The sequence below is a fragment of the Phoenix dactylifera genome, chromosome 8 (genome assembly GCF_051530095.1).
Source record: "Phoenix dactylifera cultivar Ajwa chromosome 8, Ajwa_hap1_PhDact_Kaust_v1.1, whole genome shotgun sequence".
NCBI classification, from domain to species: domain Eukaryota; kingdom Viridiplantae; phylum Streptophyta; class Magnoliopsida; order Arecales; family Arecaceae; genus Phoenix; species Phoenix dactylifera.
Window position 1 is genome coordinate 31,981,140 of NC_143197.1, and position 23,677 is coordinate 32,004,816.

Consider the following 23,677-nt stretch of genomic DNA (forward strand, 5'->3'; position numbering starts at 1 on the left):
ATCATAAAAGACTTTTTTTTTTTTTTTTTTTGTCGATCAATGTAATCGGCTACTTTGAGCCTTTGTTTATGGTTTGTACGTTCAAGAGTACACCTATAACGAGGCGTGACAGCATTCTCTTCCACTAGTCTCATAAATACACCTTCATCCTAATAAACTAGAATATTGTACGTGTGATCTACATGACCTCGAGCGGAGCGGAGAAATCTCGTCTAAGATATTTTTTATCACCACCTAAAGTCGTATTCATACCTGGCGACCAAACCGGCCTTGATGAGGCGGGCAAGAGGGTAATTAAGAGGACCAAGCCGAGTCCTTCTCCAAACCGAAAATCCCACCCCTTCTTTTGATCCCTTTTCTCTGAGTCGAGAGACTTCGACCTCCATCCTTCCAAACCCTAGCCCTAATCCATCCATCTCAACAGCGTCCTCCATCGGCTGCCAAGATGCCAGCGACGGCGGGAAGAGTGCGCATGCCGGCGAACAACCGGGTCCACAGCAGCGCCGCCCTCCAGACCCATGGGATCTGGCAGAGCGCCATCGGATACGATCCCTACGCCCCCACCAACAAGGACGAGGAGGCCTCCAAGGGCGGCCCCTCCGGCAAGCCCGACGACGACGACAGCCCCGAGAACGCCTACGCCAGCTTCCAGGGCCTCCTCGCTCTCGCCCGCATCACCGGCTCCAACTCCGACGAGACCCGCGGCGCCTGCAAGAAGTGCGGCCGCGTAGGCCACCTTACGTTCCAGTGCCGCAACTTCCTCAGCGTCAAGGACGACAAGGACAAGGATGCCGACGCCGCTGCCCTCCAGACCGCCTCCGCCGTCTTCGAGAAGATCAAGAAGGCCGCCGGGAAGAACGGAGAGGAGGAGGAGAGCGAGGAGGAGGACGACGAAGAAGAGGAGAGTGATAACTCGGATTCCGACATGGATCCGGAAATTGAAAAGATCATTGCTGACAGATTTGGAAAGAAGAAATCTTCTTCCAAGAAGAGATCGCCAGCGTTGGAGGACTCAGGGGAGCAGAAGAAGGGGGGTCGGAGGAGGAGAGGGAGGTCCAAGAAGAGGAGTGGGAAGAGGTCGAGCCGGAGCGATGAGACTGATAGCGAGGAGGAGGATAGGAGGAGGGAGAAGAGGAGGAGGAGGAGGACGCATGGAGATTCGGATAATGCTGTGGAAGAGGACGATGGGGGCCGTAGGCACAGGAAGAGTAGGAAGGAGAAGAAGAGGCGGAGGAGCCATCATAAAAGGGACGAATCCGATGAGTCGTCGGAAGAATCTGATAGGCACCGCCGACATAAGCGAAGGCATGGGAGGAAGGATGTGTCTGAGAGTGACTCGGATGGCAGTGATGATTCACTGGATGATCGGAAGAGGTCCAGCAGGCACCACGAGCGCCGGAGGAAGAGGAGGTCCACTTCCTCTGAAAGTAGTGGATCGGATGATGAAGATCCTCGTGGAAGAAAGGGGAAGATGCAGTATGAGGACAGGAGCAGGAACCATAGGCGTGAAGAGAATAACCGAAGAAGGGAATGGTAATTGCTGTGCGTCATTGATGCAACCTTTCTATTGCTAGTGATGTGGATTTTCTATTAACTTCAAGATTGCATGTTTAGACAATACTGGGTACTATTGATTTCCATTATGCTTGGAGTTCGATAATGTTTTGTGATAGTGGATGTAATCTGCTAATGTTGCTCCCTGCCATTGTATCCTCATATGGTGTCAAACTTATTTATTTTTGTTCTTGTGCATTATTGTAGTAATTGTAAGAGCCTTCCGCTGATATAGCCATGTTATAGAAACTATTTAGGCCTTATGTCAACTATTTTCTCTCCTTGTATTTTTGCATTGTTTTTTTATCTTGTATTAGTTATTGTTGCAATTGTAAGAGCTCTTCCTCCTATGGCATGGTCTCAAAACTCTGAACTTCCATAGCATCATAAGAAATTCCATGAGCCGGTCAACAGCTGTATCATTGTGCTTAAAATGAACTAGTGTTAAATAATCAGTCATCCATATGAATAGGCTTATCCTATACGGAAGAAGGATATTTAACCTTTAGTAATTAATTAAGAGACTAAGTCAGCAGATGGTATTTTATGCTCTAGGGGTATGTGTTATCTGATTTTAGATCAGGTTTACATTTTTCCTTGAAAATTGAAATCTAAAAACCAAATGATCATGGGTAGAAAAGTGGTGAAGGTTGATCCATGTTGTCTATTATATGATAGAAAATAAAGAGAATAGTTCTCAATGCCTGCTAGGTTCCATATCAAACGAATCGAAACCTTGTCCTGTATTTTGTCAGTCCCTTAAAAAAATGCACATGGAAACTCAATTCTAAGCAATCAATTGTTTTCTAAATGCAACTTGAACATGTAAGGCCACCGAAACAAATCTCAAACTAGTAATATTATTCTGCTTAACTAGCATCTGGAAGTTATAAATTAGAAGAGTTCGGAAAATGTCAAATGAAACACTGAATAAAAAATTGATGTAGTAAGTCAATATAAAGTACAAACTTGGCAACATTGAATACTAATTCATAAATTGTTCCCATCCTTCATACTTAAACTTGTAGTAGTAAGATGGGCGCCTAGTCAGCCCTGAGGCAGCTCCACCTAGGCCCTGGAGCTGGCAGTTTTTCAAAAGATTGCAAACAACTTTGTACTAATGGCAGTCTAACCATGATTATAAAGTTACCAAAGAACTCCAAAATATTGCCCACCCAAATAAAATAGACTATACACCAATCCTGTGTTGTAGGCTGATCCAATTATTAAATCCTAGGATACTGCTACGTTACCCAATAATCCCCCTGGAACTGGTACAAATCATTTTTGTTTTTTGTGCCAAACAGGGCAGATAGGTGATTTATTAGGGGCCAAAATTCTAACTTTTCCCCTGACAGTTCAGAAAAAAATCTGAGTTCAACAAGTTTTGCGGAGACTTTGGGGAGAAGAAGCATTTTCTTAGATGCTATAACACTGGACTTCATTTATTGTCCTTTTTCCAAAAGAATCGAGTGACTCGAGTGATGCTCTGAACTACTAGTAATATGCCTAAATGGATCATATATATTTATTTATGCCTCCATAATGGCTAGTAACTCATGTTATGTTTTTAGAGTGAAATCTCATCTTATAAGTTTAGTTTTGTGTGGATCATTTTGTTCTCAGCTAGAATATTTCGACTCTGGCAAAACTTGATTTACACCTGTATAAATCTCATCAATTTCAGCTAATTTTGTCATAACTAGCTGGTTTCATTTAGATGTCGACTAGTGGTTAAATTAGATGTATGTTCAACGAGATGCATATGTTTGTCCTTTTCTTTTTTCATTGTGATTGTAAATGACAAATCTAGCAATTCAAACTATTTTCTCAAGATTACACTTAGGTTATTATGTTTATGAAAAAAAGGGTTACTTACATACTTTGTGGTTCTTAGAAATATAGCAATGAGTACTTATTTTAGCCATCTTCCCAAATTTATAGTTATACTAACTGTATAAGATTTTGTGCAGATTTTATTTATAATTTGGGAAATTTTATTTATAATTTGTGCAAAATATACTTTTTGCAAGAAAACCTTATGATGAATGCAGTTATCAAACAATTGGATTAGCAATAAAATATTGCAAGCTCCTTTGCTTATGTTGCTTCTGATCAAATGATAAACCTTGGAAGGTCATATGGATGACATAGGCGAATCATGCTAAAACGGATCTATGTGTTGCTCAACATCCATCATTTGAGGCACAAATATTGCCTGGTTAGCATTTTTATTTGCAATAGATATTCTTGGATCAATCTCTATCTAATGGATCTTGTGGATCTTTAAGAATCCCTTCTGGAAGTTTTGTGCTTGCAAATAGGTTAGGATGATGACTGGTTTGGGAACCTCATGTATTCTGTCCGATGGCCCCATTTTTCCCTAACTTTATTTTTCATGGTGTATAGCTGCTTTATAACTCTTGCAAGTGAGAGGTGCACTTCTAGTTTGGTAAACTCAGCTTATCATGGAAGTATTATTCCATATTGCATTTGTACATAGACACATGTTGGAAAACGCTTCTGGGTTCATACATAAGATATTCAACTAGGCCATGAAAGCCTGTTGGATTTTATTCTCTGACTTTTATGTGATAAACCTATACTAATGGTAAAATTATTTTCATTTGAAAATGTTTCTAATTAACTTCCTATAATTTAATGAGAGCTGAACCTTTGCTTGCAAACAGTACTTGTAAGGAAATCCTTGTACTTGCAAACAGTACTTGTAATAACCCCAAATTTTTTTTTTTATATATAAAAAGGGATAGAATAGTCCTTTAAAATTGATATAAGGGGTAAAATTGGAAGGAATCAAAAGATAATGGCATAGTTGTAGATGCATTGAAGTGGTAAGGGTAAAATTGGAAGGAATCAAAAGTTAATGGCATAACGGTAGATATGTTGAAGTGTTAGGGGCAAAATGGGAATTTAATAATATTAAACAAAGGGTGAATAGTGTTTTGATGTGATTTAATTGGAGGGTTTGAGCTGGTGAAACCGAGAGAAAGAGGGAGGGGGTTCTCAGACGACACAGAGAGAAAGAAAAAGAGAAGAAGAAGAAGGAAAGGAAGAAAGGAAGAGGAAAGGAAAGGAAGAAAGAAAGAGGAAGGAGATCCCGGCTGCACTTCTAGCTGAAGGGAAAAACGTAGATCTCCTTCCCCTCTACGCAAGGACCTCGATTTCCAAAAAAAAAAAGGTAAATATCCGTCCCTATCTAGTCTTTTGGTGACATTAGGCTATACAAAGGGTGGATATAGTCTAGAGGGGTCGGATAAGGGTTGTAGAGGTGGTTAAAAGAGGAAGAATCGGATTTCGACAAATTTTTCCGGTATTACGGAAAAACTGTGTCGAAGTCTCAACTTCGGCGAATTATTTCGGGGGTCAAACGGCCTCCGATAGTGATGCATATTACTATTCTGGAATCCTCTATGAGTGTAGAATGTTAGGTAAAAATTTCATCAAATTTGAAGTCTGAAAAGTGGATCAAACCCGGGATGAAGTAACCGGCTGTCGGTCCGGGTTACTGTTCATCCGGGTGGAAAATAAGGGATTTCATGCTATAATAGAGTATTAAGCCTAGATCAAGCAAAAAGGGACCTTGTACTCATGCAAAGGAGTCCCTAATACACATAAATGGTGAGTTAATTAATTAAAAAGAAAAAGAAGAAAGAAAAGAAAAGATTTAGGGAACAGGGGAGTTGAATCAATTAAAGTTTCCTATGTTATAATTGGCACGTAGATTATAGCCCTTGATACAAGACTAAATGTATTGTAAATGCATGTCACAGTTGGGCAAGAAGTTAGGGAACAAGAGGAAGAAGTTCCCCACTGCCTGCTGTAGATTTTTGGAGGCGTATCAGGGCTGTGCCGGATTGGCAGGTGAGTGGGAGTCATGTACTTTGCACCATGAGCATTCTTAATTCATTTTCATGAATGTCGCCAAGTGTGAATTGATTCCACTTGTGCATATTGACTGATATTGTAGTAGATTCCTCTATAATCTTGATTCTCCATGCTTGATTATTCTGTACATGCATTTGAGGGAACATTGAGAGGAATTACGAGGGGTTGATGAGTAATCAAATTGATTCCGAATTGTGAAATGATTTCTTTTGTAAATTGATTTCATTTCCTCTATTTCAAAGATTTGTAGAGCCCATTTCCGTGGTATATTGAGTTGCATTGCACATCCTTGACCCCTCACTCCCAACCCTGATGTTAGTTTATGATTGGGTCGGAGTCGAGTGAGTGGTAGTCTTAATTATGCTCCTTTTAGTAGAGCATTGGGAGGGTGCATTATGGCATTCATGCATGGCTTGGCAGTATCTGCAGGACACCTATAGTCGATGGGGTTGAACATCGGCCTTTGTGCACATAGTAGCCTTCTGGGTGGGCGGAGCCCAGTCCCTTCCTAGGGGGGACACGGCCCTAGGCGTAGGATCGGCCGGTCCTACGACTTATATTCTGCTTGCCGCCGGGCATAGTAAGACCCCGCGAGGTGCAGTATGGCTTTCCGCGGATGTAGAATTCCCGCGAGGTGCCGTTTAGTATGTAGATGTGAGATGGATTTCTGTTCTGGATACTGGCCAGCATTTATATGATCAGTGTGGTGTCTTATCCTGCATATGCATGTGACAGTAGGGAGTTGTTGCTGGTTCGCCTGGGGCGTAAAACCCACCTCCCGATAGCTGTCTAGCATTTATGTTATCGGTATGGTGTCTTATCCTGCATATGCATGTGACAGTAGGGAGTTGTTGCTGGTTCGCCTGGGGCGTAAAACCCACCTTCCGACAGCTGTCTAGTGATGATTTACATATTGGTGTGGTGTCATATTCGATGTATGCATATGGCAGTAGGGAGTTGTTGCTGGTTCGCCTGGGGCGTAAAACCCACCTCCCGATAGCTGTCTTGTTGATGATTCAGCCTATTGACACCTGATTTATATGATTCAGTACTATGACCTGTTGAACATATTTATGAGTAGCATATATGTTGACTTGATTATTCCATATATGCTTCAGATGAGTTGATATTGATTGTGGTGATATTGATGATTTACTCCATATTCTTTATGTTGAGTTCATGTTCATCTTGTTATTGATCTTGAGATTTTACCTCGAGCCATAATTATATCTTGTCTCATGTGCATAGTACTCTCTACTCCACTCACTGAGTATTTATATACTCACTCTCCAGTTTGATGTTTTTGATTGCAGGAAAGGTATTGTATAGAGAGGAGCAGGATTAGTGGTTGCCTGCTAGCTGTGCCGCTCCATAGTATAGTATAGTATAATGTAGATAGAGGTTTATATCTTTTGGTGTATTATAAACCTTCTATTGTATATAGTGCATAGTTACAGTCATAGATCCTGTTGTGGATATGGGTTTGACCATGGATGGATTAGGAAGCAGGTATATATATATATATGTGTGCAGATGAGTTATATGCCTGAGATGATGTATTGATATATATTGTCCAGGTTCATTATGTGACAGATTATGTGATTGCTGCTCTGACAGGTAGTGTTGTTGTATGTATTGAGATAATCCTGACAGGTCACTATAGAAAAAGTGATCATTTTGTGCATGTATCATGCCAAATTTTTCAAGATTTATTGATGATTGATAGGTAGTAGGGTTCTACGCGGTGGCTGGTGGCCTTATGCCTACCCGCACCCTAGGACCGTCGCGGCGGCCCGCCGGGGGGGCGGGGGTCGTGACATTGTTTAAGGAAGTATAAAACTAATTGACAAATTTTCTTAACCAGTGCTGGTGTTACAACTTACAATACGGTGTTCTGGGTTGGTAGCATATCCATCACCTGGAAGACACATCAAACTTATAACCAATTTCAATTGCTTAAATTTCAGCTGTTGTTGGATTACTGATTTTCTATAGATGGTTTTTTCCATTATTTTAAAAAATCAACTGTATGTTGATCTGGTTTACTGGCCATATTCAGGAATTTGGAACTTCCATTGTCATTACATCCTGCAACCTAGCTATCACTTTTGTGGAATCTAATTTCACTGAAAATAGGACATCCAACGGAAAATTTTCTTCATATTTCTCCTGTTAAATACTTATGTAACAGCTTTGAACCAAAAGTTTGTCTTTAAGGAATTGGAAATCAACTGTGGTTTATGAACTACATTGAGTACATATCTTATTTGTGTTTTTACTCTAATCCCATAACCTAGAAAACATGGTGAGTTAAACTCGAAACTAATGATTAATTGCTGTGAGATGGTTTCGTGGCATTGAACATCTGGACTATGGCATAAATTATCTTTGATTATCCACCGGTCAACTTTCTGATGAAGTCTCCTATTAAAAACTGAAAAGGGGAAACCATCCTTTTGTTGTTCCATATACTATCATTGGATCTTATGCGCATTTTCTTTTAATTCTGCTTTGTAAGCTTGTTGCCTTCAGCCGATGAAGCTTCTTGCTATTTATTTATGGCTTGAGATCTGAGAGATGTACTTGCTGGACATCTTAGGATTTATCACGAGTCAAGTATATCTTGTTTAATCTTCTGTTGTGAGAAAGTGGCGTATCATTGGTTTTATTTTTCTATACTGCATTATATAGTTCTTCAACTTGGAATTGTCTCTTTAAATCTAAGGTTGAAGTTGTTCATATACATGATTGAATTTGAACCAATGTGGACATTAAGTTCCTTTTGGCATATGATGGTTCAAATATGCATATTCTGTAATAGTTGCAAGCACCACTTTGTACCTGGAAACTTGCACTAACAAGCTTCCAGCTCTCTCTCTCCCCCCCCTCTCTCTCTCTCTCTCTCTCTCTCTCTCTCTCTCTCTCAATATCTCTCTCTTTAGCTGGCTATTTTATTCTGGATTGACTTCTTATTGAAGGTAGTTCCTTTAGGTGCAGCAATGTGAAGTGTTTTACCATGACTTGGCCAGTTTGTAGGGGAAATTTCAAATTAATGAAATCAACATTATTTACTTATATTTAATTTTGAAGTTTGCTTTTCTTCACTTTGTACATGAAAATCTAAATCGAAGATCTTCTGATTCATCTAACCAAGCTATGGGGAAAAGCAAATGGTCTATATTTTGCATCTCTATAGAGTAATGTACATGATGATGGCAAGGTAGCCTGCCTCTTTGATGTCATATGATCTTAACTACTGCATCTGTTCTTTGCATTTGTTATTTACCTGGTTGTAATTATCTTGTAAATTGTAAATGGTTCTTATGTTGCCGATGGCCTTGATGCTTCAAGCCCCTTTGATTTTCATGCGTCCATAGCTTTGTGGCAGGTGAATAACTTGAACCAGAGCCTCTCTTACCATAATCGTTTTGTATTAGATGATGATGATGATGATGATGATGCATGTGGTATTAGTGAAATCTTTGCATTTTAATTTTTCAGTTACTTTAAAATACACACGTGTCTGAGCTGTATTAGCAGGTTCTTGGTAAATTGGTTTCCATAATGTGACCATCTGGTAATTGGTGGATCCTGCATGGATAGTTTAGTTTATGATTTTATACGATGTAGTTGCTTGTGTGGTTTATGCTGTTCTATGACTGTTCTGTACTACTTTCTTCTTTCTTTTCTTTTCTTTCTTCTTCTTTTTTTGGTTGTGTATTTGTGATCCATTAGTGACGCTGTTTCTCGAAACACCGAGTAGCTTGAAGGTGACCAAGACATGCGGTCTCGGAACAGCATGCTTGGCCAGCAACATAGCATGGAAAACCTTTATCCAGCAAGAATGAGGCTGTCCAACTCATCTGACCGAACCCCTTTGGGTGGGTCGACGCTCCTAGCAGCTGGAGTGGGACCAGGTCTATATATTAGTGTTTGGTGGGGAGGGGAGCCGATGCTGGTTCATCTTGTGATGGTTGTATATTTGTTGGCTAGTTTTTGATGTCAATTCAGATGGAGGTGGTGACCTTTCTTTACTCTTACTCTTCTGCCACATTATGATGGTTCTGTCGACCGTTACCATCTTATGCAACAAATTGTTGTAACGATGCTTAAAATATTTTATATTTAAATTCAGAGTACTGCCTTTTTGAGGAGCTCCCTGTTATCATATCCCGATCGACCATGAACCTGGCCTTCTGTGATTGGTGGTTCATATTATTTAATCATAAGGTAATTAGTATGCAACCCTTTTTTGTATGTTATTATATATTTACTCTTATTCATCTGTACAAAAATTGCGCATGTACTAATTAATTATGGAAATAAATTTGGGTTTAAAAGGCAGCTTACATTGGTGAAAAACAGCGGACGCCTTGTCACTTAATCTATTCCTCTTTATTCTTTTCAAAAGAAAATGCCCTGATTTAGCCATGCATGCTCCATCAGCGGAATCTACAGTAGCACTCGAACGCAAGGGTGCGCGATGTGCTAAAATGTCCATGCTTTTGTACACGAACCTGGTGGTTATTTTATGGTTCCACCTCGGGTCCGGAAGGGGGATGGTGGGGGGGAGGGCGAGTTGGGGTTGGGTCCCGGGCATGATTAAAGGGGTATGAAGTAAAGCAGGCTTGTCTTTCTTTTTGGTAGACTAAAAGTGGGAAATTATGAGCATAGTCGGTCAGGTTGGGCCCCCATTCTCGTACTGCTTGCATAATGGAAGCCATCTTTTCTTACAGTTCAGTCATCATCACTCCATCCGCCCAACCACCCTTTGCCCATCTCATTGTCTCCAAAGATCGCACCCTAGTCCTATCCCTCTTGATGTTGTATCCTCTAAAATCTATTCTAGTGTCGATGTCCCAGCACTTAGGCCCCTCATAGGACTTATAGAAACCTTCCCTTCTTAACAAAGGAAGCAGCACCGCAAAATTCCTCCCGTCTTTCCAGATGACTGCTCCCCACCTAAAGCATCCCACTTTCTCAAAGATTCTGTGCCGGGTCGCTTTCACCCCCATGGAATTCAGTTCCCGTCACCGCCAACAAATTTAAGTAAACAACACGCATTGAAAGATCAATATCATCTTATCTTGAGGGAAATCAAAATCATAACACTACCCAACCCGCCCGAGAAAAACCGAACGCCTGTCCTCAGGTAAAGCGCACAGAACGAAGCATTGCATAAATAAACAGATAAATAAATAAACGGAGACAGACAACCATATTTGTTGGATCAAAGCTCAAATGTTTTTCACATAAATTTAGAGTACAGAATTCTGTTAAAACCGACACGTACGCCACTCTGTTCGCTTGTACTGGAGAAAGACTTAAGCACACTCGACAAATGCACTGCAAAAAGGAGGGAGGAGCAGAAGGGGGTATATTGAACAAATCAAAAAAATCTCAACAACATGTTTTAAGTTACCTTCTTAGTTGTCGATAATTTAAAGAGGAGGAGAACGCTGGAAAACAACATCAGATTACTGCTCCTGCCATGCCAGGAGAAGGGGAAAAAAGAACTCAATGCGCCATGGCGACCGGCGGTGGGAAGGTGATGCTTCGCTGGCTGGGGAGGGCAAGCATCGCCGTATGGTCCAAAAAGTCTTTGAGAGCTACAACCGCCTCCAAAATGCTCCTCAGATCATCAGCGCACGAGAAGCCGGCGGCCCCCAGCCGCCGCACGGCATAAACGTAGAACGTCAAGCACCCTTTCCTGAACTTAAACCTCGCCATCTCGCATCCCGAGAGCCCCCGAATGAGCTTCTTGTTGACGTCGCCCAGAGAGGTCATCGGCGGCCAGAGCTGGTCTATGGCCGACTTCATGCTCTCGGACTCGAAGATGAATAGAACCGCCTTGGACTTCTTGGTGCCGAGGCCGAGGGTGAGGGTGTGCCATGCGTGGTGTGCCAAGATGGTGAAGTTCGTGGGCAGGTAAGTGGTGGTTGAAGGGAAGGGAAGGGTCTGGCACTGGCTCAGGAACGAAGGGGGGATGTCGAGGAGGCGGAGCAGCTCGAGCGGCGTGGCCCGCCGGACGGTGAAGGACTTGACCACAAATTGGCCGCCGAAGCGGATGCCTTTGACGTCGGAGCTTGGCTTGAAGTGAGGGACTGAGGTGGATTTGTTGGCCTGTTGTTGTTGCTGCTTTTGTTGTTGATTTTGGTGTTTGTGTTTGTGTTTCTTCTTCTCCTCGGCCATGCTTTTGGTTTTGGCCTTTGGTGGTTCTGAGTGCTTCGTGCTGTTTGTGGACTAAAAAGTTATAATGAGATCGCTGGTCAGGGACCAACTTCTTTTTTTATTGCTTTGCTTTTTTGGTGCTGCATCACACCATAGTCAAATGGAAGGACCATCCACCCTGTAGTTGATGTTGGAGAGGTTAAATCTCCGTGCCAATTAACACATACCCACACAGTTCTTCATATGCTATCTACATATAATTTCTCTATTTAAGTTCTGACAATCTTGCTGGACGTCACGGTCGGCTCGTAATTCATTTCCATGAGTCTGTACTACAGTATCGCTTAGTTTACATAGACTATGAACTAAGTCTGCTCTGATAATATTTGTCACAATCTAGAATCTCACTCACAATAGTTAGTCAGAATGTAGTTTTGGATTTCTGAGTCTTGTACAAGCATCCAAAATTTTTCCAATGAATAATCGATATGAGACTAAATACATCCTGCATGGATCTTTATAAATCATTACTAAAATGCATGTGCAACACATAACTGCTGATCAAGATAAGCACACCTAAAGTTATAGCATTGCGGCCAAGGCTCGCTAAAGTCAAGCAATACAAGATCTTTCTCTTCATATGAAGGCAATTTTGATTCTTCATGAATCTAACGTGTGATGTCTCTTTCCTATTCATTGCCCTTAAGATAAAAGCAAGTATACCAAAAAAAAAAAGACGAGAAAAATAAAGAAAAATGTCTCCACATGAACCTCGACCTCGATGGTCCTGATGCCTTACTTGCAGGCTAGAATTGGAGGGAGCAGTCATCCAGAGACTGATCAACTACCTTGTTCGATGGGAGTAGGTATAAGTGAGAAATGGTCCCTTCTTGAAGTGGAAGGTACAATATACTTGCTTCCTAAAAAGATCTAAACCTTCGATGGTGCAACAGAGGGGCTACACCAACCAATACTAGCTTGCTGTATAATATTTTATCGGCTTTCAGCCAGCAACTATGCATGTTTGAGGTATTGATGTATAGTCTAATTTGATGTATATATCTTCATGCTAACAGAGAGATAGTGTTAGCATTTGAATGCATATTTGAATTGATAAGAAAAAGGAAAAAACAAGGAAAGAATGAGAAGATGAAATTTCTGTAATTCTGGTTTGTATACGAATTGCTTGTTTACAACAATATGTATAGGGTGCATATATAGGCACGGCTATAACAAACTTTAAGTATGATAACAACTCTATTAATCTTACAAGTTGATTACAGTAATATAAATAATGGATGTCCTTAATTTCTGCAGGTATATTCTGAATTAGCAATATGGTCTCTCCCTCATAATATCTCCTCCATCAATGCAAACCTATGTATGAACTTGTCTATTTTCCTTTTATTCAGTTTAAAGAATTAACAACATAGGTGTTGTAGTGCTCTGAATCACTAAGGAGATAAGCAGCTTGTTTAGTTTTGGTTGGTAGTTCTGGACCTCCTATAATGTATTTATCCTCCTTGATATAATGAATGTTTGATTTGATGGTTGTAGAGTTCATAAAAAGGACATCTTAGTAGAAATTATCAACTAATAATATTACCTAACAAGTGTGCGTTCTATACGAGACAATGAGGACAATGGAGTTATCACTAACATTGCATGTTTTTATTAAATGAAAGAGCTTATCCAATGCCACCATTGGAACAGGCCAACTCACGGTCAATCATGCTGTTATTAGTCTCCAAGGAATAGAAATGAGATATAGAAGAATACAAACTTCTTTATTAATTTATATACGGTTGATAACATCATAAAATTGACTATCTTGAATCTTGATGCTGCTGGAAAATCATGCCTGGACACTGACAATGAGAGGTACCTAATTCTGAATCCATTTTCCATGATTTGCTATTACTATAACTGTGTTCTGTAAGTTGGTTTCGGAACAAGGGACAGATGCTTCTCAATGTGAATTAAATCCAACTAATTGGTTAATCTCATAAATATACGCAAATCTAACAGAAGTAAAAAACCACAAAAAAAAACAATAAATTCCCAACCTATATGGTGTACATGGAAGAAAGATGCACCTGAAGTCAGGAATCACGACAAATGTGCTTCCTGTATCTGAAGAACTTCTAAGTAATTAAATATTCTAATAACCGAAGAACTTCCCAGTCTATAGAATAATACTTGAGAATGTGAGGTCATGGATTTGAACATTACCTAACCAAGAAAGGATGAGATAAAGAGAGATCTCTCTTTCTTTAAGATGCTGCAGTGTCAGTCTTTACACTTGTGATCACGACAAAGAAAAATCTTTTGGTTGCTAAATATTTAGGCCTAAAGTACATATTTTTCATTCTAACTAATGGTGCTTTCACCTCTTGAGTATTTGGGATCACAAAAAAACAAATGTATTATTAATCATATACTACAATTCTAAATAGATGAAAGTTACAATACAGCCGCCTGTAATTCATTTCAAGTTCTATGTTAATTAGAAATTTAATAGTCTCGAAGATCAGCACTTTTATGATTGTTGTAGTTCATTAGCAGAGCACCAATGAATTGCCAGCGCCCATTAAAAGGAAAAAAATTACTTCCAGAATGAAACAGTTTTTTTCGAACAAAAATCAATCCTTTGGTGGATTTCTGTCACATAAGTTGTTCTTTGTTGGTTTCTCACAGTCGTTCATAACTATAGCCATAACTGTTGAGCTTCATTCAAAGATCCAACTAGTTGGGGTTTGGTTTTTCAAATCCTCATTTGCCAATAATAATTAATAAGAATTATTCATTGAATTATTCAATATTCAATCAATGATACAACAATGTCAATTATAATGTCTTACAAACTGTAGAAGAAAGTGTGTATGTGTGCTCTCCTTCATCCTAAGGCTCAACACTCTGTTGTACCTCATACACTGGAAGAATCTAGGGTCCTATTATAGGCTCCCTGAGAGTTCATTTTGTTCTAGCCACATGATGAGGAAACTAACCTATATCACGCTTATCAAGCTTTGACTGGAGGTGGCACATTTTTCTCCAGGCACAAATCAAATTCAGTTTCATAAACTTAGATTTCTTGCAAGAATAAGACATCGAAAAGGTCTTATTATTTATGTTACCAGTAATTACTTCTTTCAGTGACAATTTATGGCCAAAGATTCATCAGTCTTTGGGACCTAAACCTCTCTCCAGGTAACTCTTATGAAGCAAATGGTATTTGGAGAGATTAGCTTTCCAATCTTATATGCAGATGGGCAAACAATGTAACAATGGAGTCAACATTTACCCTGAATAGCTTCAAAGTATCCTAATTACTCAAGGAAAGATACTATATTTTCTGCCTTCTTGTTTCTAATGCATATATGGCCATTATAGTCCAAAAACTAGAATTTGTTTTGGTCTTATACTTCACCAGAAGGGTTCTTCTTGGCTGCTACCTCCAAAAAAAAGAGGATTTCCATTTTTACAGAGGCAGTGGCAACTCAGACCGAAGCTTAGAGTTCACTCATACCCTTCCCTCACTCACTTTGTATCGTATGTTTCAATACACCTCGAAAGCAAGAGAGACTACAGTATCTACAACTTCTACTGAACCACCATCCATCTTCAAAATCTTATTATTTGTGTAAAGTTTTAATGATAAGCTACTGTATGCCTTGCATTACTGTGTAGTTGCTTACCAAGTAACCGCAGTTTCTTCTTCAAGCACTTCAGTCTCCAAACCTGTTTAAATTTGTATTTTCCTTTTCCATCACCAAACAATTTTGCTTCATTCACACTTTGGAGAAAGTGTTTTTGAGATTCTTTATTCTAACAACTGTAAATGGATGGCTCCCAAATAATGATAAAAGAAGACTATAAAGGGGCAATTTATTGAAATGATCCATTTTCAAAGGGAAATAATGCTGATATTGAAAAAAAAAAATTTGGGCAGTCATGGCTGGTCCATTGGCACCCCCACCAGCAAAAAACAACCAGAGGATAGGTGACTTTCCTTTCATAAAATGCCACTTATCATGACTATGGCTATCCTTCAGCAAAGAAGAAGTCACACTTTATTCCACAATCACCTTTCAGTTCTTTTCATCCTCTGGATCCCAAATCAAAATGAATATTGCCAGTGATCTCAAGAAGAGGATCAAATGGATTTTTTTTAAAAGAATTTCTCGTCTAGATGGGGAATTTGGACAAAAATATAGTCTAGTGCAAGAAATTATTGTTCCTCATACTACGATGACCAGATTTACTTTAAGACCGGCAGCTATCTTAAAGCAACCAATCATGCATAACAATCCTATTTTTATTACCTTCCCCAATAAAGTGTTTGCAACTGTGCAAGTATCATCCTCCAACCCCTGCCGACACCAAAGTTGGTTGCTCTGAAACCAAAAAACCAAAAAAAAAGACTTGAAAGGAAAATCAATTCTGCAGCCTAAGACATTCTGAACTGCGATGAGCTAAAGGCATCTGGAATCACTTGCAAGTATTGATTCATCAGTGAGGCAATAGCCCAACCTACTTTTTTGATGGACCAATAATATGAATGCTTTCTCTCAGCAAATCACCGTTATGCTCATAAGCACAAGGTCTTTAATTTAATCACAGGAACCATGCAAATTTCCCACCACATCCATCTTGAAAATTGATTCTATTTTTCTGAAACAACACATGTACCGATGTCAGGGAAGCATGTTAAAACTAAGGGAATAAATTCTCGAACCTAGGTTCATGATTCCTACCATTTAGAAGTTACAAATTTATATACCTTTCCTCATTTATTTAAGGTTTCATAAGAAGAATATACATCATGACAGCACCATAGTCTAATCCTAAGCAAGACAACTTTGCATAGGAAAGCGTTCTTTCTTTACCTTGAGAATAGTCAAATCAAGTGAAATCCACCTAGAAGCATAACATGAGATATACCAATTCAAATGCCATGTGCATATATATATATATATATATATATATATATGATGCTTGCTTCCATATATGCATTCTCTTGTTTATATAGCTTGGTGCAATAGTGAAAGGCTTAGGCGGATAAGTGCAATGGTGTAGGTTCGAGCCTTGAGAAGCTATATTGTAAAGTAAAAAAAAAAGGTCAAAGGTTAGGTTTGTTCTCAGTTTGGAAGGATGCCCGATTGCCAAGACGGCCCTTTTATATCCATACAAGTCTACATTAATAAAACAATTGTAGCAACCACTTGAGAAAGATCCATCTTAAGAACTATCATTAATAACAATAACATTCTGACAATCAGGCGTCTGTTCATGATTCCATTATTAAACTTTTCTCTCTTTTTTTTCCAAAAAAAATAAACGTGGCATTCGATGTAGAGTAGTTGATCTAAGAAGGAGAAAGCAGTGGATACGCGAAGTTGAACTAAACAATTTTTTTTTTTGAGACATTTTCTCGAACAAGTTAGTTTCATCTCCAGAAAGCCTGCAGTCACATGAGAGGTAACCTGAAGTAAAGGAAAAGTTGAGAATAAATTCTAACCTTAGTTGCTCCTCGTACACAGAGAGAGGTTATACCTGACCCGGCCGGAGAGGAAGAGGGGAGCGATCATTCTTCATTACCGGTCGTGACATACGTAAGCGCAGGAAACGTGTCAGATAATTTGCCACACCAGGTTGCCGTCCGCTGTTCCAGAAGAGACAGCCGAGTCGCAAGATCCCTACCGTCATCATATGTCGTAACTAATTTGGGTACCGCGGCATCCCAGACTGAAAGCATTTTGGTTTGACCCGGCATCCATTCAGAACGATAACGGACGGCCGCGATCTTCCTATTTCCCTATCCGAAATTATAAGCTAGAGAGAGATCAGCGTTCCCGATCGGTGAGTGGAATTCTTATCGCTCGACGCGCCGCACCGCCCCACGAACGCCAGAACACGCGTCTCACGCTGTAGCGCGTCAAACGAATCCAGCGTCCTCTCTTAGATTACGGGGCAATTTTGATATGCACACCCCGACTTCCCTCCAGTATAGTTTTCTTCTTCTTTTTTTCGGTCGAACCGGATGTTTATTATGTTTACATTCCCTCTGGTAGTTTAGCCCCGGAACAAAAAGGGGTGTATTTATCCAGAGACCCTTATAAATAGTGAATATCTCACCCCCTTTCGGGACCCAATTCTCCGACCCTACGGCGAACCGTCTCCGCTACCAATGGCGCCACCACCAGCTCTCCTCCTCCTCCTCGGCCTCACGCTCGGCCTCCTCCTTTCGCCGGCGGCGTCGCTCTCCATCGGCGTCAACTACGGCACCCTCGCTGACAACCTTCCGCCGCCGGCGCAGGTGGCGGCTTTCCTCAAGGAGAGCACCTTCATCGACCGCGTCAAGCTGTTCGACTCCAACCCCGATCTCATCCGCGCATTCGCCGGCACCGGCATCTCCGTCATGATCACAGCCCCCAACGGCGACATCCCCTCCCTCGCCAAGCTCCCCGGCGCCCGCGCCTGGGTCGCCGCCAACGTCGCCCCCTTGTACCCCGCCACCAACATCTCCCTCATTGCCGTCGGCAACGAGATCATGGCCACCGGCGACCGCTCCCTCATCGCCCACCTCGTCCCCGCCATGCGCTCCCTCTCCGCCGCCTTGGGCCAGGCCGGATTCCCCAAGATCCGCGTCTCCACGCCCCATTCCCTCGGGATTCTCTCCGCCTCCGAGCCGCCGTCCTCCTCCCGGTTCCGGCGAGGCTACGATCGGGTCGTCTTCGCTCCGATGCTGGAGTTCCACCGGAAAACCAAATCCCCGTTCGTCGTCAACCCCTATCCCTACTTCGGCTACAATCCGAGGACCTTAAACTACGCCCTGTTTAAGCCTAACGCCGGGGTGTTCGATCCCGTCACGAAGATCAACTACACCAACATGTTCGACGCGCAGCTCGACGCCGTTTACACAGCGATGAAGAAGCTCGGATACGGCGACGTGGAGATCGCCGTCGGTGAGACGGGGTGGCCATCGGCGGCGGAGCCGGGGCAGGCCGGGGTGAGCGTGGAGGACGCGGCGACGTTTAACGGCAACTTGATACGGAACGTGAACTCCGGGAAAGGCACGCCGTTGATGCCGCATCGGACGTTCGAGACTTACATCTTTGCCCTGTTTAACGAGAACCTGAAGCCCGGGCCCATCGCGGAGCGCAACTGGGGACTCTTTCAACCGGATTTGACTCCGGTCTACAACGTCGGCCTTACGAAAACTCCGGTAAACTTCGCACCTTTTCGTGCTTCTCGTGATGTGTGATTTCTTTTTTCGGGTTTTGTTTATCCGTGGAATCACGCTGGCGGCCAGCGGCCAGCTGGTAGTGTCGGACTGTCAGGGGGGGACATGATGCTTCGGCATTATCTCCGCTTCTCGATGCAGCGCGTGGTGGTATTTTCGTAGTTATAGGCAACTTCAAACTTGGTGGGTTTCCAGCTCAGCCACGACGCGTTTTGTTTTTCGTGGTTCGCGTAATTAGCTGAAAGCCGAGACGAGAGGGATAAAGAAAAAAAGGAATATAACCTCTTTCTGTGTGCCGCGCTCGCGGATCTCGTGTTCTCAATCCAATCTAACGGCTCTTTCTTTTATTTCAAATTGATGGGCGCACCCGTAGCACATGTTTGTGATGTCCAATTTTTGTCGTTTAGAAGGCAAAGCGGTTCATTGCACGAAACGTGTCTCATTTATTTTTCGACGATACCTTTTCTTCTTCCCCTTAATTACGTTACTTTGTTTGATCTCAAGCTTGGTTCTTTCTTTCTTTGGGTGCAGTCCGGTGGTCGCGGTGGTGCGGCGCCGGCGCCGTCGGTGGGGTCGAGCAGGAAGTGGTGCGTGCCCAAGTCCGGCGCGAGCGAGGCGGCGCTGCAGGCGGACATAAACTACGTGTGCAGCAGCGGGATCGTGGACTGCAAGCCGATCCAGGAAGGAGGGGCGTGCTTCCTCCCCAACACCATCCAGGCTCACGCCGCCTTCGCCATGAACGCCTACTACCAGGCCGCCGGCCGCCACGACTTCAACTGCGACTTTTCCAACTCCGCCGTCATCACCACCGCCGACCCCAGTAAGATAAACTTCAGAGAGCTTTCTCTTCTCATTATTTTTTGGGCTGATCTCCGTAATAATTTTTCATTTTTATCTTTTAATCTTTTTTGGTTGCAGGCTTGGGGAGCTGCAAGCTTAGCTCGTGAACGTCGGACCGCGCAGCTAGCCTCCGGAGTCGGTGTCTATCTTCATTTATTTATTTCCTGCTTTTATTTTACTCGCTGAGTTCTCTCGGCCTTCATCGTTGGTGAGCTTCTTTTGGCTAGTATTGTATCTATCTATGTATTAGTTGAATTGGTGGAAGTTTTGAGTCTGATGCTGTAACACTTTAACAGCGAAGCAACAACGGTTTCAACTAATTAATGTTGTTAATCATTTATTAGTAGGCTTTTTGGCGTTTAAAAAGCTCTCCATTCAGATCTTGTCGTCTTCTATTGGGTTCTCTTATTAAATTCCTAAAAGTTATTTATTTACTTTGTAGAGATACAATTCCAGAGGGTGGGAAAGCTCTAGCGTTATTGCTGCATGATTCTCAGAATGTAAAATAAGTACTGTCGTCGTTACGCCTTGACGTAATTAGTTTTCCAACGTTGCATCTACATGGAGCTCTCTAATGTGTTCCCTCGGTTTGTGTACTTTTGGTTGCCATCTGGGGCGGTAGAGGCCATTGATTTTGGAAAACTAAGCATGTCTTATTTTGGACAGCCAATTAACTAAGCATGACCAACTAGTTTCACTTGATTTTGATTGTTTGTCTGAGAGATGGATCCAAGGGGTGGCAATAGGACTCGCGTTGAAGGCAGAATATGGTGACAAGGTGTCTCAATCCAAAAAACGGGTTCAATAGGCTATTGGTTGGGTCTGGTTCTCGGAGCAAGGTCTAAAACCCTGTCGTGTCGTTTCCATTATAGGCTAATCCATTTTAGAAACTTAACTCAATTATATTCATGCATATATATATTTATGTTGTTGGGTCTAGTATAGAGCTAATAACTTGAGTTTTAACTACCCTAACTTAAAACTCAACCAAGCCAATTTGTTTCCCAAGATTTTTAACCAAAGCTAACTCGAGTTGAGCAGGATTGTTGCATGTTAGTTAGCCTTGGAATGGTCATGTAAGTTAAGTTAGCGTAGTTAACGTGTCTTCTGAGTTTTCTTTTGAGTTACAATGAGTAAAAGGCAAAGGTTTTAGAGCCAAGCCGTTAGAGTTGGATAGGGTGTTCATTGCTTTTTGTCATCAAACTGGCTTCAAATCAAATTGGTATTGACCATTTCAAACCGAACTTACCACTATTGCCGCTAGAATCGAAACCACGGTATTGAGGTCGGTAGGTGAAAAGGTGAGATCAGTTGCACGCAGAGCTAAAGAGTTAGGTTGATGAATGGAGCATGGTGATGACTCGCCTCGGTCGATACCAAGCTGAAGTGCCCATAAATGCTTCAGAAGTTTTCTGATGAACAAGCCAGAGCAATCCATAGGATATTAAGGTTGCAAAAGAGGATCCAAGTGAAGGTTGCAACATTGACAGCGAGCAACATCAACAAGCACCGAGTTGATTGCAGCATCAATAGCTATTAAAGTCTGAGCCCTTGTTAAAGAATGTGGGGATCAAGCCATGTGGGCTACGTCGATCTTTTCTGATTACATACTTTGCTTCAGGATGCAAATCAGCTGTATACTTGGATGCTATCAATCCAGATCCGAGAGAAGACAAGTTGCCACCAAAGCTGAGGATGATGGCAAGACGAGGTGATCAGTTTACCCTTCTCCTGTAGCTCCATGAGCTGACAGCTTATTCAAAAAAGTTAGATTCATAAGTAAGTTCCTATGGTTGGTAGGTGAAGATGAATCACGACAGTCCTCTTCCTCATTACCTAGAAAAAACGAGCCATCGGTTCAAATGCAAAATACTATCATTACCGCTAAGGCTGCAAATGAATCGGATCGACCCGAGACCGGACCCGGCTCGACCCATGTAGATCCGATCCGATCCGAATTTTAGGACCCGCGGATCCAGGTCGGGTCCTAAAATTGGATCCGAATCATTTTTTGGGTCGGATCTGGGTTTACCGAACGGATCCGACCCGACCCGAATGGACCCAAAGAGAGAGAGAGAGGGGGAAAAAAACAAAAAAGAGTTTTTTTTTTTTTTTTTGGTGTAGGTCGTGGCACTATTGGTCCGCCAGAATACTCTCCCCTATTACACTGTTGATACCTCTAGTGTCTCGGTAGCTGGCTTTTTTTTTTTTTTTTTCCTTCTATTTTTTTGTTCCTGTTTTTTTTTTAAACTTTTGCAGGAAGTGAGGGAGCACTGAACTGAATAAGGGTCATGTGCAATGGAATTGGATTTTGGAAGAAGGTCTGGAATTTTTTTTGTCCTCGTGAGTGGGGAGCTGGGAGACACCAAGTTCGGTCCAATCAGTCATATGGACAAAAAATAGTGTGATATGAAATTTGGCTTGTAGACCGACTTAGTAAGTCATGGGTCATCCGTCCTGACTGGAGATCAATTGCAAGTCTTTCAAGTTATGGGTCACCCAGCACCTCATAATTATAATATGACCAAATTAGATTTGGCCAAATTCTTCCCCAAGAGCACAAAAAAATGAATCCGATTCGGAGCCGAATCCGACTCGATCTTCAACCGGGTCGGTTCTGGGTCCAAAATTAGAATCCGAACAAAAAACCGAATCGAATCGGGATTACCCAGAACCCGACTCGACCCAACCCGATCCATTTGCACCCTAATTACCGCATGAACAATTATACATCCAATGCATAATCGCAATGACCTAATTGCAAGAGCGGAGCTCTACCAACTGAGCTATAATCTATTTTAGAATGGAAATTGATATTTAACTCTCAAAAAGCAATATGGTTGCCTTTTCAATTGGATGGTTGTGGAAAAGACCTAAAACATGAGGCAGAAGTTGCATTGTGACAGCAGTGTTTCAAAAGATGTTAAAAGCATAATACTCATCTCTGAATTGCAGATGATCCCCTTGCAGATTATGGAGAGAAGGATTCAAGTCACTAAATTAATCAGAGGTATTCTAGGTCTGCTGGGTTTTGAATTCAATACTTTATTTTGGTGGGCCTGGAGGAGTGACTATTTATGAACCAGTGACTGATGGATGATGCCACCACAGATGCCCTAGTTTTCCTTCGTGCTGAATGTGGACTTTAAAGAAGGTAGATGAGGTAGTAAATATACCAACAGTAGTGGTTCCAGTTTCTGATTATTTGAAATATACCAACAGTTATGTGGGGAGTACTTCTTCCAGCGTTATATTCATTATTGGAAGCATGATTGTTTAATTACTAGAAATTGTTTGAAATCAAAATCTGCAAGCCATGCAACTTCTCTGATATTTTGAAATAAAGATGCCAAACTAAGATGGCCTGTCGATGTTCGAGAGAAGGATGTTGATTAGCAAATAGCAACGGTTAATATAAGAAGTAGATTCTTATGGAGTTAATGGATGTACAGATAATTTCTGTCTATTGAACATATAGTAATCTGGTAAGTAGGACCTTTTTGGTGGACGCTGGCTTCTCTTGATATAATTGTCTCGGAGATATTTGAGCAGCCAATAATGAAAAAATAGATAAATTGATATGTGCATCGGAATACTTTAACACTTTAAATAAGCGTTCGTCGACCTCCGGAGGACAACAATTTGCTTTTCCAACTGTCGATTCTCTTTTTCATTTTCTTCAGTAGAGGAAGGCAATGCTCTCTCTTTATTCTCTTGGGGGACAAGGGAAGAACCAGGTACTTTATAGGAAAACTACCTTTTTTTATTCCTCCTCAATGATCTGGAATTTCTGCTAGCAGCTCTGTTCGAGAAGAAGCACTGGCTCTTATCGAAATTGACCTTTTGGCCATTACAATCAGCTTCTTACTTCTTTCCAGAAAGATTTTCAGTTCCTTAAGATTCTGTTTATGGCCATTATATAATAATATCAAAATCGTTCGCAAAGAGAAGGTGGGAGAG

General features: G+C 41.6%; 3 protein-coding genes and 1 long non-coding RNA gene across 7 annotated transcripts; 2 read left to right on the forward strand and 2 right to left on the reverse strand.

Moving 5' to 3' along the window:
• Window positions 1-249: 249 nt before the first annotated feature.
• Window positions 250-9,628, forward strand: LOC103716490 (uncharacterized). Of its 4 annotated transcripts, none has more exons than XM_089925128.1 (2): window positions 250-1,533; window positions 6,774-7,052. In XM_089925128.1, exons 1-2 carry the CDS (start codon window positions 446-448, stop codon window positions 6,787-6,789), a joined length of 1,104 nt encoding a protein of 367 aa, XP_089781254.1. In that variant the 5' UTR covers window positions 250-445; the 3' UTR covers window positions 6,790-7,052. The 4 variants fall into 4 exon arrangements, with proteins under 4 accessions (XP_089781254.1, XP_026664031.2, XP_088559781.1 ...); XM_026808230.4 differs by lacking the exon at window positions 6,774-7,052 and adding an exon at window positions 9,224-9,628 and having other exon boundaries at window positions 252-1,533; XM_088703655.2 differs by lacking the exon at window positions 6,774-7,052 and adding an exon at window positions 9,196-9,628 and having other exon boundaries at window positions 253-1,533.
• Window positions 9,629-10,612: 984 nt separating this feature from the next.
• On the reverse strand, window positions 10,613-14,403 carry LOC103716489 (uncharacterized). Its single transcript, XM_088703657.2, has one exon. It carries the CDS (start codon window positions 11,650-11,652, stop codon window positions 10,978-10,980), a length of 675 nt encoding a protein of 224 aa, XP_088559783.2. The 5' UTR covers window positions 11,653-14,403; the 3' UTR covers window positions 10,613-10,977.
• Window positions 14,404-16,856: 2,453 nt separating this feature from the next.
• On the reverse strand, window positions 16,857-17,327 carry LOC148702820 (uncharacterized). The gene is made up of 2 exons (XR_015968454.2): window positions 17,188-17,327; window positions 16,857-17,095 (listed from the first exon to the last, which is right to left on the reverse strand). It is a non-coding gene; the product is annotated as an uncharacterized LOC148702820 (long non-coding RNA).
• Window positions 17,328-17,371: 44 nt separating this feature from the next.
• Window positions 17,372-20,037, forward strand: LOC103716488 (glucan endo-1,3-beta-glucosidase). Its single transcript, XM_008804512.6, has 3 exons — window positions 17,372-18,859; window positions 19,409-19,697; window positions 19,796-20,037. Exons 1-3 carry the CDS (start codon window positions 17,822-17,824, stop codon window positions 19,822-19,824), a joined length of 1,356 nt encoding a protein of 451 aa, XP_008802734.2. The 5' UTR covers window positions 17,372-17,821; the 3' UTR covers window positions 19,825-20,037.
• Window positions 20,038-23,677: the final 3,640 nt, after the last annotated feature.